The sequence below is a fragment of the Trypanosoma cruzi genome, genomic scaffold, assembly GCF_000209065.1.
Source record: "Trypanosoma cruzi strain CL Brener 1047053516737 genomic scaffold, whole genome shotgun sequence".
NCBI classification, from domain to species: Eukaryota; Euglenozoa; class Kinetoplastea; order Trypanosomatida; family Trypanosomatidae; genus Trypanosoma; species Trypanosoma cruzi.
This window is the reverse complement of record NW_001849556.1, coordinates 202,882-224,267: the sequence shown is the minus strand read 5'-3', so window position 1 is coordinate 224,267 and position 21,386 is coordinate 202,882. Positions and strand designations below refer to the sequence as shown.

The following is a 21,386-nucleotide window of genomic DNA, read 5'->3' as shown; positions in this document are numbered from 1 at the left end:
TCATTGGCGGTAATGAATATCAGAAATACATGAGGGAGGGGGGGAGGGAGGGGGATGAAAATCGAGTAAGGAATGTGCCGTATACATTGCAAGGGGGAAGAAGTGGGAGGTAATGAAAAAAAAAAAAAAAAAAAAAAGTGCGGAGGAATAGACTCAAGTACATATATATATATATACATGCATACAATGCAATGAAGAAACATAGAGGGTTGTGTGTGTGTGTGTGTGTGGTAAAAGTCACTGACGTTTCATTACTTCCCTTATATTATTATTATTATTCATTTAATTTTTAGGTTTAGGATCCGGTCAGCAACTTAGGCAAACAAAAAATAATAATTCTCTTTTATTATTTTTACATTACCCTACGGTTCTTTGTGTGTGTTGTTGGTGGTGGTGGTGGTGTTTTGTACGGTGAGCGTGGCAACACACACACACACACACACACAAATAGATAGATAGATAGATACATTCAGACATACACAGAGACAGCGAGGGGATTGTGGTAGAAAAATGGACAAACTGACAAGTGTTGTGAGTATTGCGTCCAACAGCGGGGCGGCCTCGGCGGTGACGGGGGGTGAGGGTGTCTTTGAGGCAAGTGACTCCGAGTCGTTGTGCCCGTCTCTCACATGGAAGCAGCGGTTGATTGGCTGTGGATTATGTGTCTCTCTCGGTATGCTTTTTTCGATCCTTAGTTTTATTGCAATTCTTCAAATGGATTTGGTTTTCTTTAGCGTTCTTTTTTCTCTTGGTAACATTGTCTCAATTATTGGCCTGTTGTTTCTTGCTGGCCCCACGGCACAATTGCAGCGCATGTTTGCCGAAAAAAGATGGATAGCAACAACGGTGTACCTTGTGTCCGTTACTCTCACAATTCTATGCGCAATCCTGCTACACAACGCCCTGCTGGTGCTGCTGCTGTGTCTGGTACAGTGTGGAGCACTGATATGGTACATGTTGTCGTACATTCCCTTTGCAAGGAATGCGGTGAAGGCATGTTTTGGAAGCGTCATGCGTCTCTAGAGTCGGTAATAGGGATCATGCGAAAATATGTCTATTATTATTATTATTATTATTAAGCGTTCATCTCTCTCTGTGTGTGTGTCTGTGTGTATTTTTGTTGTTGTAATTTGTGTGGAGTATGAATAAAGGAGGGGAGGAACGAACGGTAGTGCAGGCCGTTAGCTGCACGGGTTCCTCCGGTTTGTCATGAGGTCAGACGAATGCATGTATTGCACACGTAGATGCCAAACTATGCGACATCTCAAAAAAAAAAAAAACCGTGGCTCTTGCGGTAAAGTTGATATTTTTCTGCTGTTGCTCTCGCCTTCTCTCTCTTTTTTTTTCTCTATCTCTATCTATCGCTCTGCGCAATGCCATGGTGCAACATTGTTACAAGGAAGGAACGCGAGAAGAACAGACACGCGAGGCGAAGAATGGGCAGTCACGCCAAAAAAGGGCGCAGGCCAAAATCGCGCGCGGCAAACTCCAGCGCGAAGAATGCCGAGGACGGCAGCACGGCGACCAGGCATGTCCCACCGGCTCCTCCGTGCGTGGCGAAGTTGAACGCGCAGCACTGGCATGTGCTGGAGGAGGGTTGTGCGGACGTGGCGGCATTCGCGCTGCGGCCATCGCAGCACGCACAGCTGCTAGCCTGTGCCGTGCCGCAGCGACTTGTGGAGATTCTTTTCACCGCACCATCGTCGGTTGGCCGATCCCAAGAAGGCGACTGCAGCAATAGCGGCCATGCCCCACGGCAACCTCATTCTGGAGGCTTTTACTTGCAGACTGCCGCCGCGGAAGCTCTTCGAAACCTCGTTGTCAACAGCGCTGAGGATGCCGTCGTGGATGTGTTGGCTGTCTCCACCTTTCCTACAAGTGATTCAGGGCAGCAGTTGCAGCCGCAGCAAGAACAGGGAGAGGGGAGACGTATCGGGTTTCGTGACGGACTGGTCACCCTCCTGATGTCTGCGTGGGACACTGTGCAAAAGACACGTCGGGAGGCGCCTTTGGCCCCACCTACGGTTGTGAGCAAAAACGAAGATGATGGCTCCATGAGTAATGAGGAAGAGCGGATGACGGAGGGATGTGGCGCGAATGAGGATCCTCTGCACGCGCCGTTCATGATTGCCTGCCGCGCCCTGGAGGAGGTGCTCCAGCTGATCGCCGTCTGTGTGGAAGGCAGTGAGCACATCGCAGAAGCCTTCTCCGCCCCCGTTGTTCTTCACGCATTATTGTCCCTGCTGGAAACAACAACCGGTGTCGTGTGGGAAACGTTGCAGCATCCGGCACTGTTGTATGAACCTCCCGTGGAAGGACGTGGCGTGATGTGGCTACGGCAATACAAACGACGTGAGGCGGAGCTTTTGGCGGCAGTGGCTGTTGCAGCGAGTGAAGTGCTGCACCTTTTGAGTGATGAGAATGAGGTGCTTGCGTCTCTTCTGCAATCCTCCGAGGTGATGGCACCGCATCAGGCGTTTTTGACGAGAACCCTTGACGCGACGGCGATCCTGGCGTGGCTGCGTGCTGAATCATCGTTTATTTCCTCTGCACTTCCACATGCTGCTGCTGTTGCTGCGGAGTCTGAAACAAAAGACACGAAGGAGGAAAAGGAGGACGCCATTTTGTTGTCCACTGGCCGTCAGAATATTTTCTATCAGCTATGTGAAGTCTCTTTACATGTGCAGGGAACACTCATGAACTCAGCCCCCAACACGACGAATGCCGCCCGAGTACTGCCACTTGTTGTAGTCGTGTTGGACGCCCATCTACCGCACGATGAGTGGCGTCGCACTGTGCCACTGTTGCTGCAGGGATGTGCATTGAAGGAGGAGCACCGTGCAGTTCTTATCCGTCGTGCCTTGTGGCGGTTGCGTTGCGATCAGGCGGCGGTGAATGTGCTTCATGCCGTTGTGAACGCCATCTGCAGCCTCAACGAGGCCGACGCGGACGATGAGACGGCGTTTCAGCGCAATCCGCATTCAACATTGTTGTATGGCACAAACGCCATGTATGTTGTGGGCAAGCTGATGAAGGATGCTCTCCGACTACCTACAGACGCCAATGGAAATAAAAATAACAACAATATAATTAAAAACGAGGATAACACACATGTGTCCTCATTTGATCCCGTGAATGGCGGGGATGACGTTGTGGTGGAGCGTGCGCTACGCGCTGCCGCTGGAACCTCCGGCATGGGTGGTCTCATCACCAAACTACAGTTGCTTGTGTTATCCAACGAGGTGGGGGTGTGGAGCCTTGCCAACACGTTGTTGATGATGGTCAACTGGTCCGGTCTGGGAGAAGAGCCGGCTCATATATGGCGAGCCATCATTCACGCCCTAAAATTGCGTTCGCAGCTCCTCACGGAGGCAACGACGATGGCGGCGGAAGCGCGAGAAAGAGGTGTAGAATTTAATGAATGCGCCAGTGAAATAACAACATTGGTGGCATCGACACCGGCGGCCACGAATCTGGTGCGGCTGCAACTGGAGTCCCTTGTACAGATGTTATGGACGCTGCAGCGTAAGCAGGCGGCTCACGCGGGGGGCTCGCTTCAGGTCACAAACCACCTCGCCGCCACGGGGACCGATGTGGACATTCTAACACGACTTGCGTGGGATGCGCATGCCACTCCGCTGCAGAAGCAGGCATGCGTGGGTGCGGTGTGTGCCATGTGCGCCTCATTCAAGAGCTCCGAGGCTACCCACGTGGCGGCACGCTTTGCGTTGGGCATGCTTCAAGTGGATGGTGCATTGCAGACCGCCACCGCCGCCGCTTTGTCATCACCACCACCACTGGCGGCAAAGGGTGAAGCGACAGACGTGCGTCGACGGTGGATGGCGAATATCACTGCAACCGATGCAGAGTGGCGTGTACGCTGTGAGGCCTCGAACCACATAATGGACCTCTTTTTAGATGAGACGCACGATGACGCCGTGTACATTCCACTTCATGTGCATGTGGCCCTGAAATCGTTTTTGGGACCCTTTCAGTCATATTTGAAGCGGCGGCAGCAATTGGTGCGAGAGACGCAGCGGAACTATCGTATCACCCTTCCGGAAGTTGATGACGCCGCACACTGGCGTGAGGTCGCCGAGAACCTCTCCGCCTTTCTGGAATACAAGACGCAGCACATTGGACGTGACCGACTATGAGAGGAGCGTCCCGGTAGGCACGATGGATAATGAATGGTTGCTTGCCGAACGGTAAAGTGTGACTGTAATGAACGGCACAAGAAGTTAATTTAGGATGAATGAATGAATGGTGAAATGCACGCATCGAAACCCGCAATGTTGCGTGTTGAGAGGGGAATGGAGAAGAAAATGAAACGTACACACGCACACACACACACACACACCCATTGGGAAAGAGGCACAAGGAAGATCTGCTCTTGAAAGGGAAAAGGAAAAAATGAAGACTGGAAAAGATGAGGGGGGAGGCAGCGGGATGCATGCTTCTGCGCCGCTTTTTTTCTGTTATTTTTTTCCTTTTCTTTTTTTTTTTTTTTGTTTTTAATTTCTTCTGCTTGAATGTTGTGTTTGTCTGTGGAAGGTTTCTCTACATCTGTGCCTGCCATTTATTGACAAGAAACGAAAAAAAGAAAACAAAGAAGAAGTCGTTTCAAAATATTCCGCGCCATGTCCCACTGCAGCAATCCACACGGAAGCCCTGTGCTCGTTGGTGTTTTTGGCGGCTCTGGTGTCTATCAACTGCACAACCTGAATGAAGTGAAGTATTACGCCATTGACACCCCTTTTGGACGTCCCAGTGGCGATATCTGCGTGGCTAAAGTCGGAGGCGTCGACTGTGCCTTCCTACCTCGTCACGGTGTTGGTCACGTACTGAACCCGTCGGAGGTGAACTACCGCGCCAATGTGTATGCAATGAAGGTGCTTGGGGTGCGCTACCTCATTGCCATTAACGCCGTGGGCTCACTGGACAGCAACTACCAGCCGGGCGACCTTGTGCTGGTGGACCAAATCATTGACCGCACGACCGGACGCAAATCGACGTTCTTTGAAAACGGCATCGTTGCCCACTGTGACTTTGCCTTTCCGACATCGGCGGCCTTCCGCAAACTCGCACGGGACGCCGTGCACCGTACATTTCCCGGTCTTGCGGCAGGGAAGGAAGGGTGGCGGCTGCATGAACAGGGCACAAGTGTGACGATGGAGGGGCCGCAGTTCAGCACAAAGGCAGAGTCGCTTATGAACAAGCAGCTGGGCGGCCACCTCATTGGGATGACAACCGCAACGGAGGCAAAGCTTGCACGGGAGGCGGAGATGGCGTATCTTGTTATTGCCATGGTAACGGACATGGATGCCTGGAGCGATGCCCCGCATGTCACTGAGGCGAATGTGAGGAAGACGCTCGAGCAGAACGTTGACAAATCGCGGACTTGCACACTGGAAGTCATCTCTGCATTGGGCAAGGATTTCTTTACCGATCCCGCCCACAGTCTACTAAAGCACGCCATCACCACCTCCCCATCGGCCATATCAAAAGAAGTGCGTGAGCGGCTTGCGGTGCTCCTGGCGTCGTGCCCGCATCTCGCCCCATGATTGGAAAGTAAATCAGAATGTCCGTGTGCCACATAATTCTCTCTATATTTGCAGAGAAAGGAAAAAAAAAAAAGAAGAGAGAGAGAGAGAGAGGCATTGAGAGGGAAAGATGAGAGGTGGAGGGTATTTATGTATGCATAGAAACATGATATCGACGGCTACACCAGCCACATATTATATCATTATCATATATAATTTATTTATTATGTTGGGCTGATTTTTTGCGTGGGGATTCATCCTATTTTTTTTTTTATAGGTATATATATATATATATAATATGTATGCATGTAAATAAATATGGATTGGTCTGTCACGTATTATTGGTTTAAATGAATTGGAGGGATACAAGCGTTTCTTCTTTCTTTCTTTCTTTCTTTTTTTTTTGTTATTATTTCCCACTCCAAAAGGTGGGATTGGGTTATGAAAGGCACGGGGTACGAAGAAACGAAGAAATAAATAAATTAATTTTAAAAAAGGAGACGGAAGTATTTATGATCCTTTTTTTTTCTTTTTTTTTTTTTTTATCTTATGAATGCAAAGTGCTGTTTGTTTGTGTGTGTGCCGGAGTGTTGTTGGCATTATGACATGTCCGCCACTCTCCCCATCCCTGCATGCATCTTTCCCACTCACTTTCCTTTGTATGTACGTATCTGTGTATGTATCATCCGTGCATGGGGCGGCAAGCACCAAAAAGTAGGGCCAATAGAGAACGAAGAAGAGGAAGAGGGATATCTATTATCCATATATATATATTCATATATACACAATTTGGCATGCCAACAGCGACGGATTTTGTTCAGGACTATGCAGCAAAACGGGCGGCTCAAATGGAGCGTGCGAGGAGGATTCGTGAGGAACGTCAGCAGTTTCAGCAGCAACAACAGCCGATGCAACAGCAGTTTCAGCAGCAGCAGCAGCAGCAGCAGCAGCAGCCGTCGATGGCGCTTTCTTACAGCACGAACAGCAACAACAACAACAGCAACAAAACCCATAACAACAGCAACAGCAGCGGGAGTGGTCTCTTGGGGACTACAACGAATTTGACTCCAGCGGCACGTAGTCGCCGCATTGCGAATGTAGTGGAGGAGGATTTTAAGCGTGCCACCAAAGCAGGTATCATCACCCCTGACCAGGCGCGGCAACTATGGGCCATGCTATCGGATCAGATTGTGCAGGTGGAGAACCCTGGGACTAGCACGCTGACAAGTAGTAGTTACAATGTACAAATTGGTACGCCCATAACGCAGGAATTGTCGACGCGGACGAAAAGATTTGGAAACAGCATTTCGCTGGATTCTTTACGTGCCTCCATTGCGCAGTTTAAGGAGAAACAAAAGGAGAAACAACAACGAGAACAAGAACAACAACAGTCCCAGCTGCAGGACGTGGCGGGGAGAGTTGGTGGAAATGGTGGTAGGGCGAGGGCCAGCAATAACACGAATGAGGCGTATGAACTTGCAACCCGTGTGTTTGCACCGCCACCGGCAAGTGCAGTTGCGGGAACTGCCGGAGCGGCCATATCGCGTCCCGCCCGCAGAGAACTTCGTGCCGGGAGTATTGAGCATGGAACCCGGCAAGTGGAGAGAGCGGAGGATCCAGCGGGTGGAGAAGACATGAATAACTGGGGGCTGCGGCGGTATGAATCCCCGCGGAAAGGCTGGCGTTCTAAGCAGCAGCAAGAACAGCAACATGCAAAGAAGCCGGAATGGAACTTTGATGTGGATGTAGAGAAAAATGACAAGGATGATTTTCCGGAAACAGCGCCACTGAGGCGTCTGTCATCCCGTCAGCAGCGCGGCACAGTTGGAGGCATTGCTGCGGGCACACCAAGCCGTGTCAATCCGCCCATGCAGTTTGACGATATGCCTGTTGGGGATGTGACGTCCACAATGGGTGGAGAAGCATCCTTGCGACCGCGACAACAACAACAACAACAACAACAACAGCTGCAGTCTGTTATCTCCAAGGTGGGAATAAACAAAAATAAGATGAGCAATATTCCCGCCCGTCCGTCGGCACGTAGCAACATCTCCCTAGATGATGTTGTCGTTGGTGGTGGCGAGAGGGGGAAAACCGACATGTTTGTGGCGCCGCCACCGACAAATGAACCGTTAATGCCATGTGGATTGTGCGGTCGCAGCTTTCGTGCGTCCATTCTTGCACGCCACGAGAGTGCCTGCTCAAATTTACAGAAGAAGCGAGGTGTCTTTGACACGAAGGAGCAACGACTGGAAGGCATTGAGGGTATTCGTGAGGTGACCGCACCTAGCAACAGTGTCTCTCAAAAAGGTGGAAAGAAGCATCCAGTGGCGGTTGCAAATACAAATCCAGACAAACCGCCCAAGTGGAAGATACAACATGAACAATTTCAGGCCGCAATGCGTGCAATGCGGCAAGTGAATGTGAATGCACCAAGCGGTGGTGGTGGTAGTGGTGGAAAACAGCCCATGCCAGAGGCATACGATGACCGTGTCCCATGTCCGCATTGTGGTAGGAAGTTTGCTGAGCTCACGGCGCAGCGGCATATACCTAAATGCATGACAACCATCGCGAGGCCAAAGGGAATTCGTCCAACACGCCGCTGATTGGAAATGATCTCCCTTTTTGTTTAGTTATTCACGTGTGTCTGCGACTCCCTTTCTTTTTTTCCCTTTTCTCTCTCTCTCTCTCTGTACATGGCAGAGAAAGGAAGGAAGAAAGAAATAGAGGGAAGAGGGAGAGAGAACGAAAGAAAAAGGAGGGAAGTTTATGAATGGGAATAGAAGAAGAAGAAGAAAAAGAACATTGCGACTGGGCATGTGCGCACAAAACGTCAATGAAAGAAAAGGAAAAAAAAAAAAAGAAAAGAAAAGAAAAGAAAAGAAAAGAAAGGAAATGAAGTGATATTTATTAGTTGTTGTTGTTGTTGTTGTTGTTGTTGTTTTTGGTTTTGTATTCATCATTGCTAGTAACCCAACCTTCATTTTTTTTCCATATATTTATATATAAATATATAAATATACACGTAGAAACACAAGACGCATTATTAAATGGAATTATTATTATTATTATTATTATCTACCTTTTTTTTTTTTTTCCTATATATAAGTTTATTGATCTATTAGATATATATATATATATATATATATATATGTGTGTGTGTATTTGTGTGCATGTATGGCTTGTGCGTGTCGTGCATGTGTGCGTCTGTGTGTGTGTGTCGGTCTTACATTTTATTGTAGCAAATAAAGAGAAAAGAGAAAAGAGAAAAGAGAGAGAGAGAGGTTGATTTGTTGGTAAATTATTTTTTATTCTTCTTTTTCCCCGAGTGTCGTCCTGTAGGTATATACATACATACATACAAACATATATATGTAGATGTATTTCCTTGCCGCTTGTTACCATTATTGATGTTAATCTCTGTTCCGTTTCTTTTGTTGTTGTTGTTTTGTTTTGTTTTGCCGCACAAGTCACCATTTCACTGCACGTGGTGTCTGCACATCTGTAAAGGAAAAAGAGAAGCGTGAGGGTTGACGTGGGGGGTGTTTGTGTGGGAATCCTTTGGTTTTTGTTTTTGTTTTTTTTGAAGGGAGGGAAGGGGAAGGGATGTTGCGACGTACCGCCACGACGCTTCGTTATCGCACGGCCTGGCGAGAGTTGCTGCACCCGCTTCCAGTGCGGGCGCGAAGGGCGGAATGGATGAAGCGTGACACGGTTGAGCAGAACGAGGCATTGCTGCGGCGGCCGTATTACACGCTCAAGTCCTACGTGCTTCCGCCAGTGGTGGGGAAGCAAACTACCACAGAAACGCGACGCCCCGGCGTCTACTCCTCCTCTTCGGATAGCGTGCAGGATGTGTTGTGTCAACCGCGACGTGCAACATCACCGGAGCGACTACAGGAATTGAGGGAACAGCTGCAGTTCCCAGGCACAGTTGGTCCCATGCCGGAGATCATGTCTGCAACGGGACGACCGGCGGAAAGTTACACGGAGGCGTACGGGGCGAGACTGCGTCCACGATACCCAGAGAGTTGGGAAACCGTGCCGCCGCATCAACCTTCACGAGGCATTTTGTGAGGCATGGCATCGGCATTGTTTTTTTTTTCTCTTGGTGTGTCTGGTCCTTAAAATATATATATACAATTTTTTTTTTTTTTACGACACGTTTTCCGGGTTTATTTGTGTGAATTATGATGGGTAACTTCCTTCCATTGGTTTGGTTTAATCTTCACACGCCATTCTGTCTTTTTTTTTGTTGTTGTTGTTGTTGTTGCCTCTCCCGTGTGATGCCACACGTGTGTAGTGAGTGTGTGTGAGGTCAAGTCGAAGAAGAAGGGCCATTTGTTTAGAAGTACATAGTTTAAAAGAAAAAAAAAAGTGTGTGTGTTTGGGGGGGTGGGTGGGCGTTTCTGGAATTGTCTTCATGTCACTTTCCCTCCGGGATGTAGTGGAGCGTCCTTTTGAAGCCGAGGCGATGGAAATTCTTATGGACGAGTACAACAAGTGGTGCATTGGGCGCCTGGACGACGGAGAAGATGACAGCGGAGATGATGAGGAGGAGCGGAACAACAACAACGGTGGCGGTGTTGGCGTTGGCGATGAAATGTACTACGGGCTGCCAAAAGTAGCGGGTGCCTTCAACGTACGGGCGCTGAGTCGGGTGGAGTTTCCACGTACGTGGATCGTGCCGTTGGGAACGATCCCAGCCTCTTGCTACGCCAACGCGGCGGTGAATGGGGGCTCGGACATGTCTCTCATGGTAGATTACAGTCAAACACGTGGAATTGTGCGGGTGCGTTGCGAGCTGCTAAAGCCGACAGGCGATGGCGGCTTGTCTCAGAAGGTTTTGGCTGTTTGGCCAAATGAGCGGCGTAGACGAAGTTCTTATCCCTCGCATCATCCCTATCAACAGAAGGAGCAGTCGGAACTTTATTGGCCTGCCTTTGTTACACGTGTCATTGGCGTCTTTGAGGACCCGCTCCTGGACGGGTCGCCCGCCAGTCTCACTGAACTTCAGATCTACGAGGACTTTGACGACGTCCTCATCCGGGCGCTACGATCGCCCATGCGGGTGTGCGTCGATGTGACGTTTTGCATTGATGAAATAAGTGAAGCGCGGCGGCTCACCATCGCCCCGGCAGTACGTTACCCTCCCTTCGGTGCCAGCACGGCGTACGACCCTGAGATTGCACGGGTATCTGAGCAGGTGTGTGCCATGATGAAAGAAGACCAGAGACAAGATGCGATGGTAGACAATGAGGCACAATGTCCACTGCTTGTTCCTGAGGTCATGCCGCAGGTTGTGTCGATTCGTAACTACTCGCACGCGGCAGTGGTGGGAAAGGGACGACGGGTGCATAGCCCCGTGCAGAATGCCGCTGGCACCGCCAATGACCGGTCATCTGGGGTAGTCTCAGCAATAACAACAAGATCCTCCTCCTTAGCAAATATCTCACGCAAACAATCGGTTGCCACGGCGATGTCGGCGGTAGATGAACATACGGCATCGCGTAGTGAAAAAGGTATTGTGAATGTGTGTGAGTTACAAGGATGCGGTCCCTCGTTGCAACACACCGGCAGGGCAACTGCTGTATCAAAGCGTCGCGCCAGTTGTAGCATAACGAATGGCACAGGTTTTGCTAGCGCTGCTGGAGTATCCAAGGCCAAGCTTAACCGCAACACACTTTCACACGCTCCCATTGCAGTGGTGGATATGCTGGCGGGTCCTATTTGTCAGACAGGGCAGTTTGTGTTTCTGCGGCCGTCAGCGCAGCTTGTGGTGATGGCTCAGCGAGCGGCCGTGGAAGAAATCTACGTCATTTGGCAAAGACTGCGACAGGCACTTTTTGAGCCTCTTTATGCGGAAGAAATTGTCTTACCATCCCTTCATGACGAATCGGTGAAGGAGGCTACAGGGCCAACCTTGTGTCTACCAGATCCCGAAACTTACATGAGCCCATATGTGCAAGAAGACCATGAGAAGACGGAAGACGGGACGCCACTGCCTCTTCCTAAAGTATCACATGAGCCGACATACGCGGAGTTGACGCTGCGACTCCCCATCTTACAAGGTCATTTGAATTGTTGGACTCGGGAGATGCAATGTCAACGGGAGCAGCGGCAGTCAAATATACCGCCCTGCTTTGAGCGTGGCATGATTGAGTTCACCAAACGAGAAGAGAGTGGGCGAAAGTCGGCGAGGCGTGAGGTTTCTCCTTCCTTGTTTCGGACTCATGACCCAGAGGGTGATATGGGAACGGCGACTACACGGAACACATCGTACTACTCAGTACCGGGGGAGGGCGGGACCGACGCAGGCTCCGTTGGGGGTCCTTCACGGACGCCAAAAGGCATTTGCGACGTGAGCGTCAGTCTCATGTCAACGACACCGGGACGCAGTGGTTTGTGGTGTGGCAACAGTCACCTGACGCCGATGGGGATGGAGGACTGGGGGACAATGTCACCCACGAAAGAAACGCTTCGATTTCAGCAATCCGGTATCCGACGAAACTCGCAGCAACAAAAAACTCCACCTTCCCTCTTATTTACGGTTCCGTCGCCTGTTGCACGACAAACCCCAAAAGCGTTGTTAAAGGAGTGGGTGGGCGAGAAGAAAAGGTACGAACTTGTGGCTGGAGCAGTAGACAGTAAGAGTCATGAAGGAATAGTAGGAGAGGGCTCTACGAAAAGTCAATGCAGTCCAACATGGAACGTCGGTAGCGAGAGGAATTCATCGAGGTGGGAAGATAATGACAAGGAGCGGTTGGCCTTCAAGCATAATGGTGGAGAATGGCCACGGGAGCCGAAACAGGAAGAGCAGTGGCACATGTCATTCCGGAGCAGAACTGGCTCTGTAAAGACGGTAGAAACGGCCAGCAATGATGCTGGTAGGATGTCAAACACGCATCAGCATGATTCCCCTAACAACAGGGATGCCTTTCATCACGTCGAGGGACGGGTGTCGGTGCCATCAGAGCCACGGGAAGATGCATCGGAGTTATCACAATTAGGGCAGTTGGATTGGAATGCTGAGGACGCTACACATGAAGCTGTCTCACGTGCGTTTGATCCCAAGCCTGCAGCCGAGCAAAGTTCAGCACCGAAGTCTTCTAGACAGAGAAATCACACACCCAATTTGCCGTTTCATGCATTAGGTTTTTTTCAGTTACTTCATGGCAAAAAAGGTAAGGGAGGTGTTGAGAATGGTCTTGAGGAACCGAAGGGGATTTATATGAGGGAGAAAACAGGAGCCACAGCGAGGAAGCCGAAGATGCCCACTCCGATGATGTCATTGGATTTTTCCGCGAATTCCTTTTTGCATTCTCGTGGATCCGTGCGTCCTGGTCTTGAATCCATCGCGGTGCGCCAAGAGTGCCGTCGCCTGGACGCATCGGAGCTCCCTCGCGAGGGCCTCGGTGAAACGAGAGGCCACAGTCAGAATCGAAGCCATTCGACGTCACACATCTGCAGTGAAGCGCTGAGTAGAACTCGGTCCCCCATCAAGAATACCTCCATGTCTCAACGCTACACTCTTGTGTCGTGGCGCGATGCGTCCGGGGTCGAGATCAACTTGGACGACGCATTTCTCCTTCCATCCGCCGTGGCGGCCGAAACCCGTGCAAAGTTAGGCCCACGGCCCACGTTTCACGTCGATCTACGACCGGAGCGGGGAAGGACGAAACAAGAAAATACTTTGCGAAGAATATAAACAACAACAAAAAGAGTAGAAGTATTAGTATAAATATTAGTATATATGACTTGGAAAACAACGTGGTGCCAGGGACTAGTACTCTTTGCTAGAGAGGAAGCTAAGCGCCTGCTGTTCATGCTTGAAACCCGATGAGTAGTTGTTACTTAGTTTTACGGGCCGGAAGGGCAGATGTTGGAGCCATTCTATAGTGGCTGCCCGCGGAGTAAGGTTATCCTTGCTGCTGAATTCCTTCGTACGCTTACCAGAGCTGCACAATTGAGGTGTAGTTACTACGACTGGTAAGAGAAGAAGAAAAAAAACAAAAAAAACTTGGAAAACAATTGGAACCATGCGATGTACTCGCAAGGGTCTCTTTCCGAAGTTACTTGGATGACGAGGAGGAAGAGTGGAAACTGAGGTTGGTCATGTATGTATTTACCAATGCAACGTGTAAAAGAGTGGCCAAAGGGATACTTTTTTTGGATGAGTTGTATTTCCTTGACGACTCTCCAGTGAGAGGGGGACTTCTCTGCCACTCTCTTTCTTTTTCCCTCCCTCTTTTTTTTTTTTCTTCTAAAAGCAACAGGAAAGGGCAGAGTAGGAGGAGAAGTTTTTCTTATAAATATATATTATTTTCTTGTTGGATTAAGTGTGCTTGTGTGTGTGGTGAATGAAGCGTATGTATCGTCATGTGTCGTCGTATGCCCCGGGTGGGGTCCTCGCAACGATGCGTCGACCGTGCCGTAGCAGTGTCGTTTCCTTGACTACCGGTAGTCCTGACGCAGGTGGTGGGGCGGTGGTGGTGGTGGAGTTGACCGCGGTGATGGCTGCATCCAGTGCCGCGTACACGCAGCGACGTGGATTTCGTAAGGAGTTGTTTGAAGGGCCTCTTGACATCAAACCTGGCGAGCACAGGGCGCGGAAAGGTCCGCCGGTAGCGCACAGCCTACCGGTGTACAAAACCGCTCACAAACTTAACAATAGTGTACGGTGGAAGAACGCGAACTTAATTACAAATGTGGCGGGCGGAAAAGACTACCGCCTACGCGAGACTCAGGGCGAGGGGACGTTTGACGAGTCCGGTATGTACCGCGACTGGCTGTACGGCGACGAAAGGCGGTATGCAAACTACATTGGCGTCGCACTCGGCTGTCTGAGCATTGGGCTGTTCCTGTACACGATGCGGGTGATGGGCGCGGAGACGTGGGATATTCCCGCCCCCGTACTGGCGTCCCAGCGCAAGAAGACAGCTGCAGCCAAGGCGGCATCGGAAGGAGCAACGACGGCGGGAAATGAAAAGGGAGCAGAAGGCCGTAGTGGTGATGACACAGTTCAAGTGCCAGATGCACTCGCCATGTTGAAGAAACCGGCGATTGTGTCAAAGGCGGCGTAAGTGGACAAACCCCTCATTTCTCCCCATAGTCCCCGCATACAAAAGCATTTAATTTGAGAGGTGCCGTGTGGGGAGGGAGGGAGTGGAAGGGGCGACCAATGGAAGAGCCCTGTCCTGGTGTTTGTCTATTTTTATGGTCTTTTGTTTTCTGTACGCGTATGTGTGTATGTTTTTTCTTTTTTGAGGAGAGGAAGGGAGGGGGGGAGAAGGGGTTTGTATTTGGTCAGTCAGTTGGTCTGCGGGGTGAGTGCGTATGTGTGTGTGCGTGTGGGGGGACAACAAACGCCCGCGGGATGCCGAGACGACATTGGACATATTACAACAGCGGCTTTTCACAGGCTTGCTTGGCTTCTTATTTATTTATTTATTTATTTATTTATTTCTACTTACTGTTGTGAGCCGCATTTCGCCATGTCTCTTGTATGCATGCATGCATCTTCTCTTGCACCCACCTCTTGCACTTCTTTCCACATTTCTCTCTTTTATATAAATTTCCTTGCCGCAAAAAAGAAGGGAAAAGAACGAAGGAGAAACAAAAGGAATAGGAAAGAAGAAGAAGAAAAAAAAAAGAAGGGAGGAGAATTTTTCTTGCATTCACGTGTTCGCATTACAAAATACGAACGCTGACAAATTTCACCACCTCACATCCGCTCGTATTTGGCGAAGGGAGGGTAACGACAGGGCCACGGTTGAGTAAGGGTAAGAAAAGAAGGCAAGGAAGGGACGATGACGACACGAACCACCCCACAGGCGGCGGCGGCGGTGGCAGCAGCAGCATCGCCGCGTCATCCACCGGCGAACACAGATTTAATTTATCACCAAACAATCATCCCAACGCAGAAAATTACACACTGCGTTGTTGGCACCTTTACCCTTCCTGGTGCCACGGACTTTGTGGTGGTACGGCATGACACCCTTGAGCTTTGGACGCTGCATGTAGACCGCAATGTGGCGGAGTGTATTCACAGCACGCGCCTCTTTGCGAATATTTATCAAATTGCTACGGTGCCAACCGTCGCTGCCGCCGGGCGTTCTTCTGCGGGTCACGGCGGGAGCGGCTCCGCTGGCATTCTTGACACGCCGTCCAGTGACAGTGTGGCGATGCAGCGACTCGCCGTGACATCCGAAACGGGGTGTCTCGTGTTGCTGCGTTACGATCTCGACGAGATCCCCGTGCCGGCGCGACTCGCGCAAGACCCAACCAGCAGCAATCCAAAGCAGGACGATAACGAAGAGGATGAAGCAACAAGAATGCGAAACACGTCGATGATAACATCTCTGCGTGGGAAGTTTGTTCGTGTGAGTGAGGTGGCCCTTGGCCGCAGTGGGGCGCGGTTGACGGTACCGAGTGCACGCCTTGCTGTGGACCCGCTGGGGAGGGCCGTGTTTGTTTCAGCGTTGATGCGGTTAAAATTACTCGTACCGCTTCGCAAGCATGAGGAATACTACGCCCAACGCGGTCGCAGAGGGAGTGGCAGTTCACTTCAGGAAGGGGCGGAGGAGGAGCTGCTCATGTTGTCGCCACGTGATGCAGAAGCGGGGCCTGAGGGTGCCGTCATGTCCACAAAACGACGGCCTGCTATACGGGATCTTATGTCATTTGGCTCCCCGGTTGAGGCGCATCGCCAGACAATCATTTTCTTTATGTGTGCCTTGGATGGCGCGACGGAAAATGCCACGTTTGCAACACTTGAGCAGGAAATACCTGAGGCGGAAACATTGCCGTCCTCCGCAGATGGTTCTGGAAATGCGGCGGCCACGTCGAATGTGGGAGCTGGTCAGGCATTCTTGCGTGTCAATTCCAGCACGAGGCAGACTTCCCATGGAAAGAGCGGCAGCAGCAGTGGTCGATCGAAGCAACTGGTGGTATATGCCTTCCTGGCTGGCCTGCGGCAGGTGCAGCGTACACATCTCGTCTCCGTCCCTGCGACGGCGCACCGTCTCATTGCGGTTCCCGCCGCCCCATTTGGTCCCGGCGGGGTCATTGTCTGCACGGACGCAGAACTCATATGGTACGATTTACTACCTCAGCTCCATGCCGGCGGTATCCTTGGCAACAGCATGTCCAGTTCCGCCCCGCCTCTGCAAACACCGTTGTTGTCTTCCGGCCTCTCCTCCGTCTCGCTTTTCAAAACGGCCGTGCCTTTTCCACGACGCAATGACTTCCGTGAACAGCTTTATGACCCAATGATTATTTCCCATGCCATGACGTGTGTGCGGAATGATTTCTTTATGTTGCTGCAGGATGACCAGGGTGATGTGTTCCGCATTAGTCTTACAATTATGGATGTGCAGCGCTCCTATGATGCGCTGCGGATGCAGCAGCAGCAGCGACGCATCGGTCCTCCCACGGGTTCGGTCCCACCTGTCTCCGTACCATCTCCACTGACTGTGACTTACTTTGATACAATACCACCGACGACGGTCATGGTGCTCTTCCGTCGTGGCTTTGTTTTTGCTGCGAGTGAGTCCTCCCCGACGCATGGGCTGTACAAGATTGTGAAGGATGGCTACCGCTCAGATGAGGAGTACATCCTATCAAGGATGCGGATGGTCGACCAACGGCATGACAGCCGCCGTCACGAGGATGGGTATGATGAGGAGACAAAAGGCATCATCCTGCCAACTCCTCTGAATTCGAATCCTTCTTCCAATCCTTCCGCTGCGGCGGTGACGGAGGAAGAGGAGGAAGAAGGGACAGGTGTCCCTCGCGGAGGGATGATGCCGCCGCCCTCATTGCCCAAAGCGGGGGGGCCCGCAGTACTTCTCCCACCACCATCGTCACTGCCGAAGACGCCACAACAACAAAAAGGCCGTGTTGTTCCACTTTTTATTCCGCATCCGTCGCTGCGGCACATGGTACTGCTTGAAACGTACCCGAGCACACCCGCGATTACATCCTTCGTTGTGACGATTCCACAAGGCGAGCAGGATGTTGAAACTCATCAAGAACGACAACAACAACAACAACAACCTCATGTTCAGATTGACGCATTGGTGGGACGCGGCTCCGATAGTGTGTTGTTCCATGCTCGCTATGGGTATGCAGCAAGGCTGGAAAGCTCCTTTACGTTACCGGCAGTGTTCTTCCATCTGACCCCGTTGATCTCGGCAACGGCGATGCAGCAGCGGTGGCGTGAAATGCAGATGGAGACAAAAAAGACAACGAACGGTGGAAGATACCGATCCACTGCCAAGAACTCCTCTCGCCTTGCGAGCAGTGAATTATGGGACGATAAGTTACTTCTTTCAACACGGCAAGGCACCACCGTGCTTTCGCTCGCACTGACAGGGCACGTTGAACCCGATACACTCTCGGGATTTGTCACATCTGAGCACACCATTGCGGCAGGAACTCTGCACTACGGTGTGGGATATGTTCAAATCACGCCGAGTTGTATTGTTGTGCTTCCGTATCGTACGGAACAGCAACAGGGCGCCATGGGAACGAGGCCCATGGCGGAGAGTGCCACGTGGATGCATCCCCATGGCAAGCGTATTCTTGCCGCTGCGGTTTCTGGAAACACCATCGTGGTTTCTTTTGCCCAAGGAGGCGGTATTTCCAGCTTTGACATGGGAATAAGTGGGACACGACTACAACAACTGGAGGCAATTCCGTCCTTTCCTCATGCCCCCGCCATATCACTTCTACGAGATCCAGATGTTGAATACAAACAGTTTAGCGCTTCGTTGCATCCTTCTTTAGCAACATCTTCGGTGGCGATGTTAGCGGCCATTGCCACCGCAAGTCATGAAGTCTACATTGTGAATCCCAAAAAGTTGCGGGAACCATTGGAAACCATTCACTGCACCGCGGATGATAATAACGGCGGCATTCCACCAGCGATTGTATCGGTTCTTTTAACATATCTTGGAAGAACTGGTGGGGTACGACGTCTCTTCTGTTTTATTGGCCACATTGACGGGACGGTGACACGCTGTGAGTTGGATGCGGCAACATATAGAGTAATGGACCGGGCCGTGTTAACGTGTGGTAGTGCGCCATGTCAGATGATTGCTGGCGATGGTGAACGTGCATGCTATGTATTGTGTGGGGAATTTAACTGGCGTTGTGATGTGCGTGATGGCTTGCCCAAGACCGTGCCTTGGCGCTTCCCATCGCCGCAAGTGATGTACGCGTCATTCCGTCGGCCACCCACTTTCAATGCGAGTTCGACGGGGTCAGCCACAACGGAGGTGGAGATGCCAACGGGGGCGCGGGAAGAGTTGGTACTTGGCGTCGCGGGCAATACATTGTCCCTTTTTGCCGCACAGCAGAGTGGTGGAACGAGTACGGCAGAAACGTCGTTGGAGTACAGTTTTGGCCACACGCCCCTTTCCGTGGCAGGGCGGCGACTTCTTCAGCATCCAACACGGGCGGAGTATTTGATTGTTATCGGCACGGAACATCGTGGATACGGTGTTGCTGCGTTAAGACGGGCGTCCGCGGCGGCGGTGGCAGCGGCAGCGGAGCAACAGCGCCGCATTCAAAGTAACAACATGTCGAACGCCGCGGATGATGCCAAGAACGATACGAATAACAACAAGAATAGTCATATGAATTCTGCTAGAGGTGGAGTTGGGATTGCACTGGACAAACCTCAGCGTTCGTTGAACCACCCGGATCATTACGTCAGCACGCTACAACTGTACAACAAGCGAACAGACCGACTAGATCCGCCCTTGTACTTCCAAGAGCGTGAGGCTGTACTCTCCGCCGCTGTTGGGAGCTTTGTGAAGGACTTTGGGAAAGAGCCGGTGGTGGTGGCAGGCTGTGCGGAGCAATACACGCATGGAAGTGGCTGCGGTGTTGGCCCCTCATGGACTCAAGGCCGCCTTCGCGCGTTTCGCTTTCTTGTGAGTCAACCAGCAGCAGCAGGAGGAGGAGGCGGTACCGCCTCCTCCACACTCCGCCTTGAGCAGCTACATGACACACTTATTGCCGCAGCAGAAACAAGCGCTGAAGGTTTGGCAGAAGGAACACTGGCTGCGTCGTACCGGGCGGCGCCACTCTTGGATTATCCCTCGGCGCTGCACATTTGTCCAGAGGTGGGCCTCTTGTTTGTTGGCTTGGGGCCGGAGAATGGACTGCAGGTATACGCGTGGGGGCAACGTCGCTTTCTGCGCAAGCGGCGGCTTCCAAAAGTGCCGAGTCGCATCACCGCCATCGAGACCGTCTTTATTTCGCCACCCGGCGCTGCATCCGCCACCACAGCCACGTATGCACCCGATCTTTTTCGCTGTGGACCAAGTAACGGGAACATTGCGCGAGAAAAACGTCTTCTTATCGTGTGTGGCACACTCGATCAATCGGTCTTTATTGCGACGGTGCAGCCGGGCAGTGGCGCAGGCGGTTCGATGTCTTTCCTGATGCTCGTGGCACGCGATGCCGTCCCCCGCAGCGTGACAAGTGTCGTGTGCCTCGATGAACGCACTATTGCCGTGGCAGACCGCTTTGGGAGCGTTGCCTTCTTGCGTCTACCGCAGAACGCACGACTTGGATTTGCGGAGCCGCTGCATCAAATGAGTGACGCCGAGCTTGTGGAGGCTGAGCGTTATGCTGCCCATGAACAAGTCCTGCAGGAGATTGCCGTGCACCACACCGGGCAACTTGTCACGGCACTACGTGTCCATGACTACGATCCGAGTGGTGGCGCAGATCCATCGCTTGCGCTCCGTATACTTTTTTACGCCACGTCCCTCGGCACCGTCGGTGCGTACACACCATTTGTGCGAGAGGAGGACGCCGTATTTGCGGCGCATCTGCAGCCGCTCGTTGCCGCACACATACGCTGCCCGCTGCAGGAAGGCAGTGGACACCTCCCATACAATGCCGCTGGTCGCATGACCGCCACAGCCGCGGCAGCCGTGTCTCCGACTCCCGTCCACAACGTCGTGGAGGGCGACCAGGCGCAACTCTTGTTGCATGCATCCACATCTCTCTTCTCGACCGAATCAAAGACTGAAGTGGAGGCTGAGCTCGCACGGCAGGAACGCGTCGAAGCGGCGCAGCGAAAAATACTTGGACTCCCGCCACGCACATGGCCGGTACTTGCGGAGCTTGTCGCGAAGCACCGCGCCCTTGTCACCCTTCCGCCGTAAGGGAAACAGACGACATCCGTTTTTTTTCTTCGTTTTTTTTTTTTGTTGTTGTTGTTGTTCTTCTTATTTTTCCCTTCCTTCCCTCTTCTTCTTCACCCCTTCTTCTCCATTTAATTATTGCGCCTATTTAAACCAACGAGTCATGGAAGAAAAGAAGAAGAAATACGAAGTCACACAACAACGAAACACACACGAAAAAAAAAAAAAAAAAAAAGAAATGGACAAATTGTGATACACACACATTTATTATTTATTAATATCCGTGTACCTACACCTGCGTGTGCATGTAATGTTTGTGTATGGGGAGAGAGGGAGAGGAGACATCAGTGGAACGAATCCACCAAAAGGAATGAAAGAACAACAAAAAGGAAAGAAAAAGAAAAAGAAAAAAAACAGGGAAACAAAACACATGAAGGAAGAAATGAAAAAAGAGGACGTCATGATGATTGGTTATATATATATATATATTTTATATATTGATTGATTGATTTATACTAAGAGAAAAAAGAAAATATGAATAAAATAATCAGCTGTGTGCATATGTATATATATATATATGCACTTACCTTTTTCCATGTCAAATTTATTTCTTTTTCTTTCTCTGTATGTATGTGTATGGTTAGATTTATTTATAGTTGGTTGCGTGTTTGTGTGTTGG

The 21,386-nt window shown here is 51.0% G+C and overlaps 8 protein-coding genes across 8 annotated transcripts, besides 42 other annotated features; all 8 read left to right on the top strand.

Annotated features, from left to right (window-relative positions):
* Positions 1-8,170: part of a sequence feature (heterozygous, non-Esmeraldo-like haplotype) that runs on past the window's edge.
* Positions 116-137: a microsatellite.
* Positions 211-230: a microsatellite.
* Positions 261-292: a sequence feature (AT_rich).
* Positions 424-446: a microsatellite.
* On the top strand, positions 511-1,023 carry Tc00.1047053506789.300 (hypothetical protein, conserved; the record flags this gene model as incomplete). The annotated part of the gene is made up of 1 exon (XM_814836.1): positions 511-1,023. The coding sequence occupies one exon, from the start codon at positions 511-513 to the stop codon at positions 1,021-1,023; it is 513 nt and encodes a 170-aa protein (XP_819929.1).
* Positions 1,056-1,078: a microsatellite.
* Positions 1,321-1,368: a sequence feature (GA-rich).
* On the top strand, positions 1,374-4,157 carry Tc00.1047053506789.290 (hypothetical protein, conserved; the record flags this gene model as incomplete). Its single annotated transcript, XM_814835.1, has 1 exon — positions 1,374-4,157. One exon carries the CDS (start codon positions 1,374-1,376, stop codon positions 4,155-4,157), a length of 2,784 nt encoding a protein of 927 aa, XP_819928.1.
* Positions 4,335-4,360: a microsatellite.
* Positions 4,469-4,516: a microsatellite.
* On the top strand, positions 4,641-5,564 carry Tc00.1047053506789.280 (methylthioadenosine phosphorylase, putative; the record flags this gene model as incomplete). Its single annotated transcript, XM_814834.1, has 1 exon — positions 4,641-5,564. The coding sequence occupies one exon, from the start codon at positions 4,641-4,643 to the stop codon at positions 5,562-5,564; it is 924 nt and encodes a 307-aa protein (XP_819927.1).
* Positions 5,617-5,680: a sequence feature (CT-rich).
* Positions 5,736-5,771: a sequence feature (AT_rich).
* Positions 5,822-5,863: a microsatellite.
* Positions 5,920-5,948: a microsatellite.
* Positions 6,015-6,039: a sequence feature (AT_rich).
* Positions 6,063-6,087: a microsatellite.
* On the top strand, positions 6,176-8,149 carry Tc00.1047053506789.270 (hypothetical protein, conserved; the record flags this gene model as incomplete). The annotated part of the gene is made up of 1 exon (XM_814833.1): positions 6,176-8,149. The coding sequence occupies one exon, from the start codon at positions 6,176-6,178 to the stop codon at positions 8,147-8,149; it is 1,974 nt and encodes a 657-aa protein (XP_819926.1).
* Positions 6,434-6,497: a microsatellite.
* Positions 6,524-6,572: a microsatellite.
* Positions 6,891-6,933: a sequence feature (T-rich).
* Positions 7,483-7,509: a microsatellite.
* Positions 8,171-8,381: a sequence feature (areas merged during assembly that could not be assigned to a particular haplotype. This can correspond to areas where the two haplotypes were merged or to regions with more than two copies in the genome that were merged during assembly.).
* Positions 8,197-8,235: a sequence feature (GA-rich).
* Positions 8,245-8,346: a sequence feature (CT-rich).
* Positions 8,382-9,067: a sequence feature (haploid, non-Esmeraldo-like haplotype).
* Positions 8,383-8,443: a microsatellite.
* Positions 8,457-8,490: a microsatellite.
* Positions 8,537-8,565: a sequence feature (AT_rich).
* Positions 8,599-8,621: a microsatellite.
* Positions 8,669-8,708: a microsatellite.
* Positions 8,710-8,764: a microsatellite.
* Positions 8,887-8,916: a microsatellite.
* Positions 9,068-21,386: part of a sequence feature (heterozygous, non-Esmeraldo-like haplotype) that runs on past the window's edge.
* Positions 9,150-9,620, top strand: Tc00.1047053506789.260 (hypothetical protein, conserved; the record flags this gene model as incomplete). Its single annotated transcript, XM_814832.1, has 1 exon — positions 9,150-9,620. The coding sequence occupies one exon, from the start codon at positions 9,150-9,152 to the stop codon at positions 9,618-9,620; it is 471 nt and encodes a 156-aa protein (XP_819925.1).
* Positions 9,668-9,701: a sequence feature (AT_rich).
* Positions 9,796-9,816: a microsatellite.
* Tc00.1047053506789.249 (hypothetical protein, conserved) lies at positions 9,967-13,251 on the top strand (the record flags this gene model as incomplete). The annotated part of the gene is made up of 1 exon (XM_814840.1): positions 9,967-13,251. One exon carries the CDS (start codon positions 9,967-9,969, stop codon positions 13,249-13,251), a length of 3,285 nt encoding a protein of 1,094 aa, XP_819933.1.
* Positions 13,310-13,562: a mobile genetic element.
* Tc00.1047053506789.240 (hypothetical protein, conserved) lies at positions 13,904-14,626 on the top strand (the record flags this gene model as incomplete). The annotated part of the gene is made up of 1 exon (XM_814831.1): positions 13,904-14,626. One exon carries the CDS (start codon positions 13,904-13,906, stop codon positions 14,624-14,626), a length of 723 nt encoding a protein of 240 aa, XP_819924.1.
* Positions 14,018-14,060: a microsatellite.
* Positions 14,979-15,008: a microsatellite.
* Positions 15,130-15,208: a sequence feature (T-rich).
* Tc00.1047053506789.230 (hypothetical protein, conserved) lies at positions 15,353-20,728 on the top strand (the record flags this gene model as incomplete). Its single annotated transcript, XM_814830.1, has 1 exon — positions 15,353-20,728. The coding sequence occupies one exon, from the start codon at positions 15,353-15,355 to the stop codon at positions 20,726-20,728; it is 5,376 nt and encodes a 1,791-aa protein (XP_819923.1).
* Positions 17,573-17,600: a microsatellite.
* Positions 20,748-20,836: a sequence feature (GA-rich).
* Positions 20,923-20,946: a microsatellite.
* Positions 21,071-21,160: a sequence feature (T-rich).
* Positions 21,179-21,206: a sequence feature (AT_rich).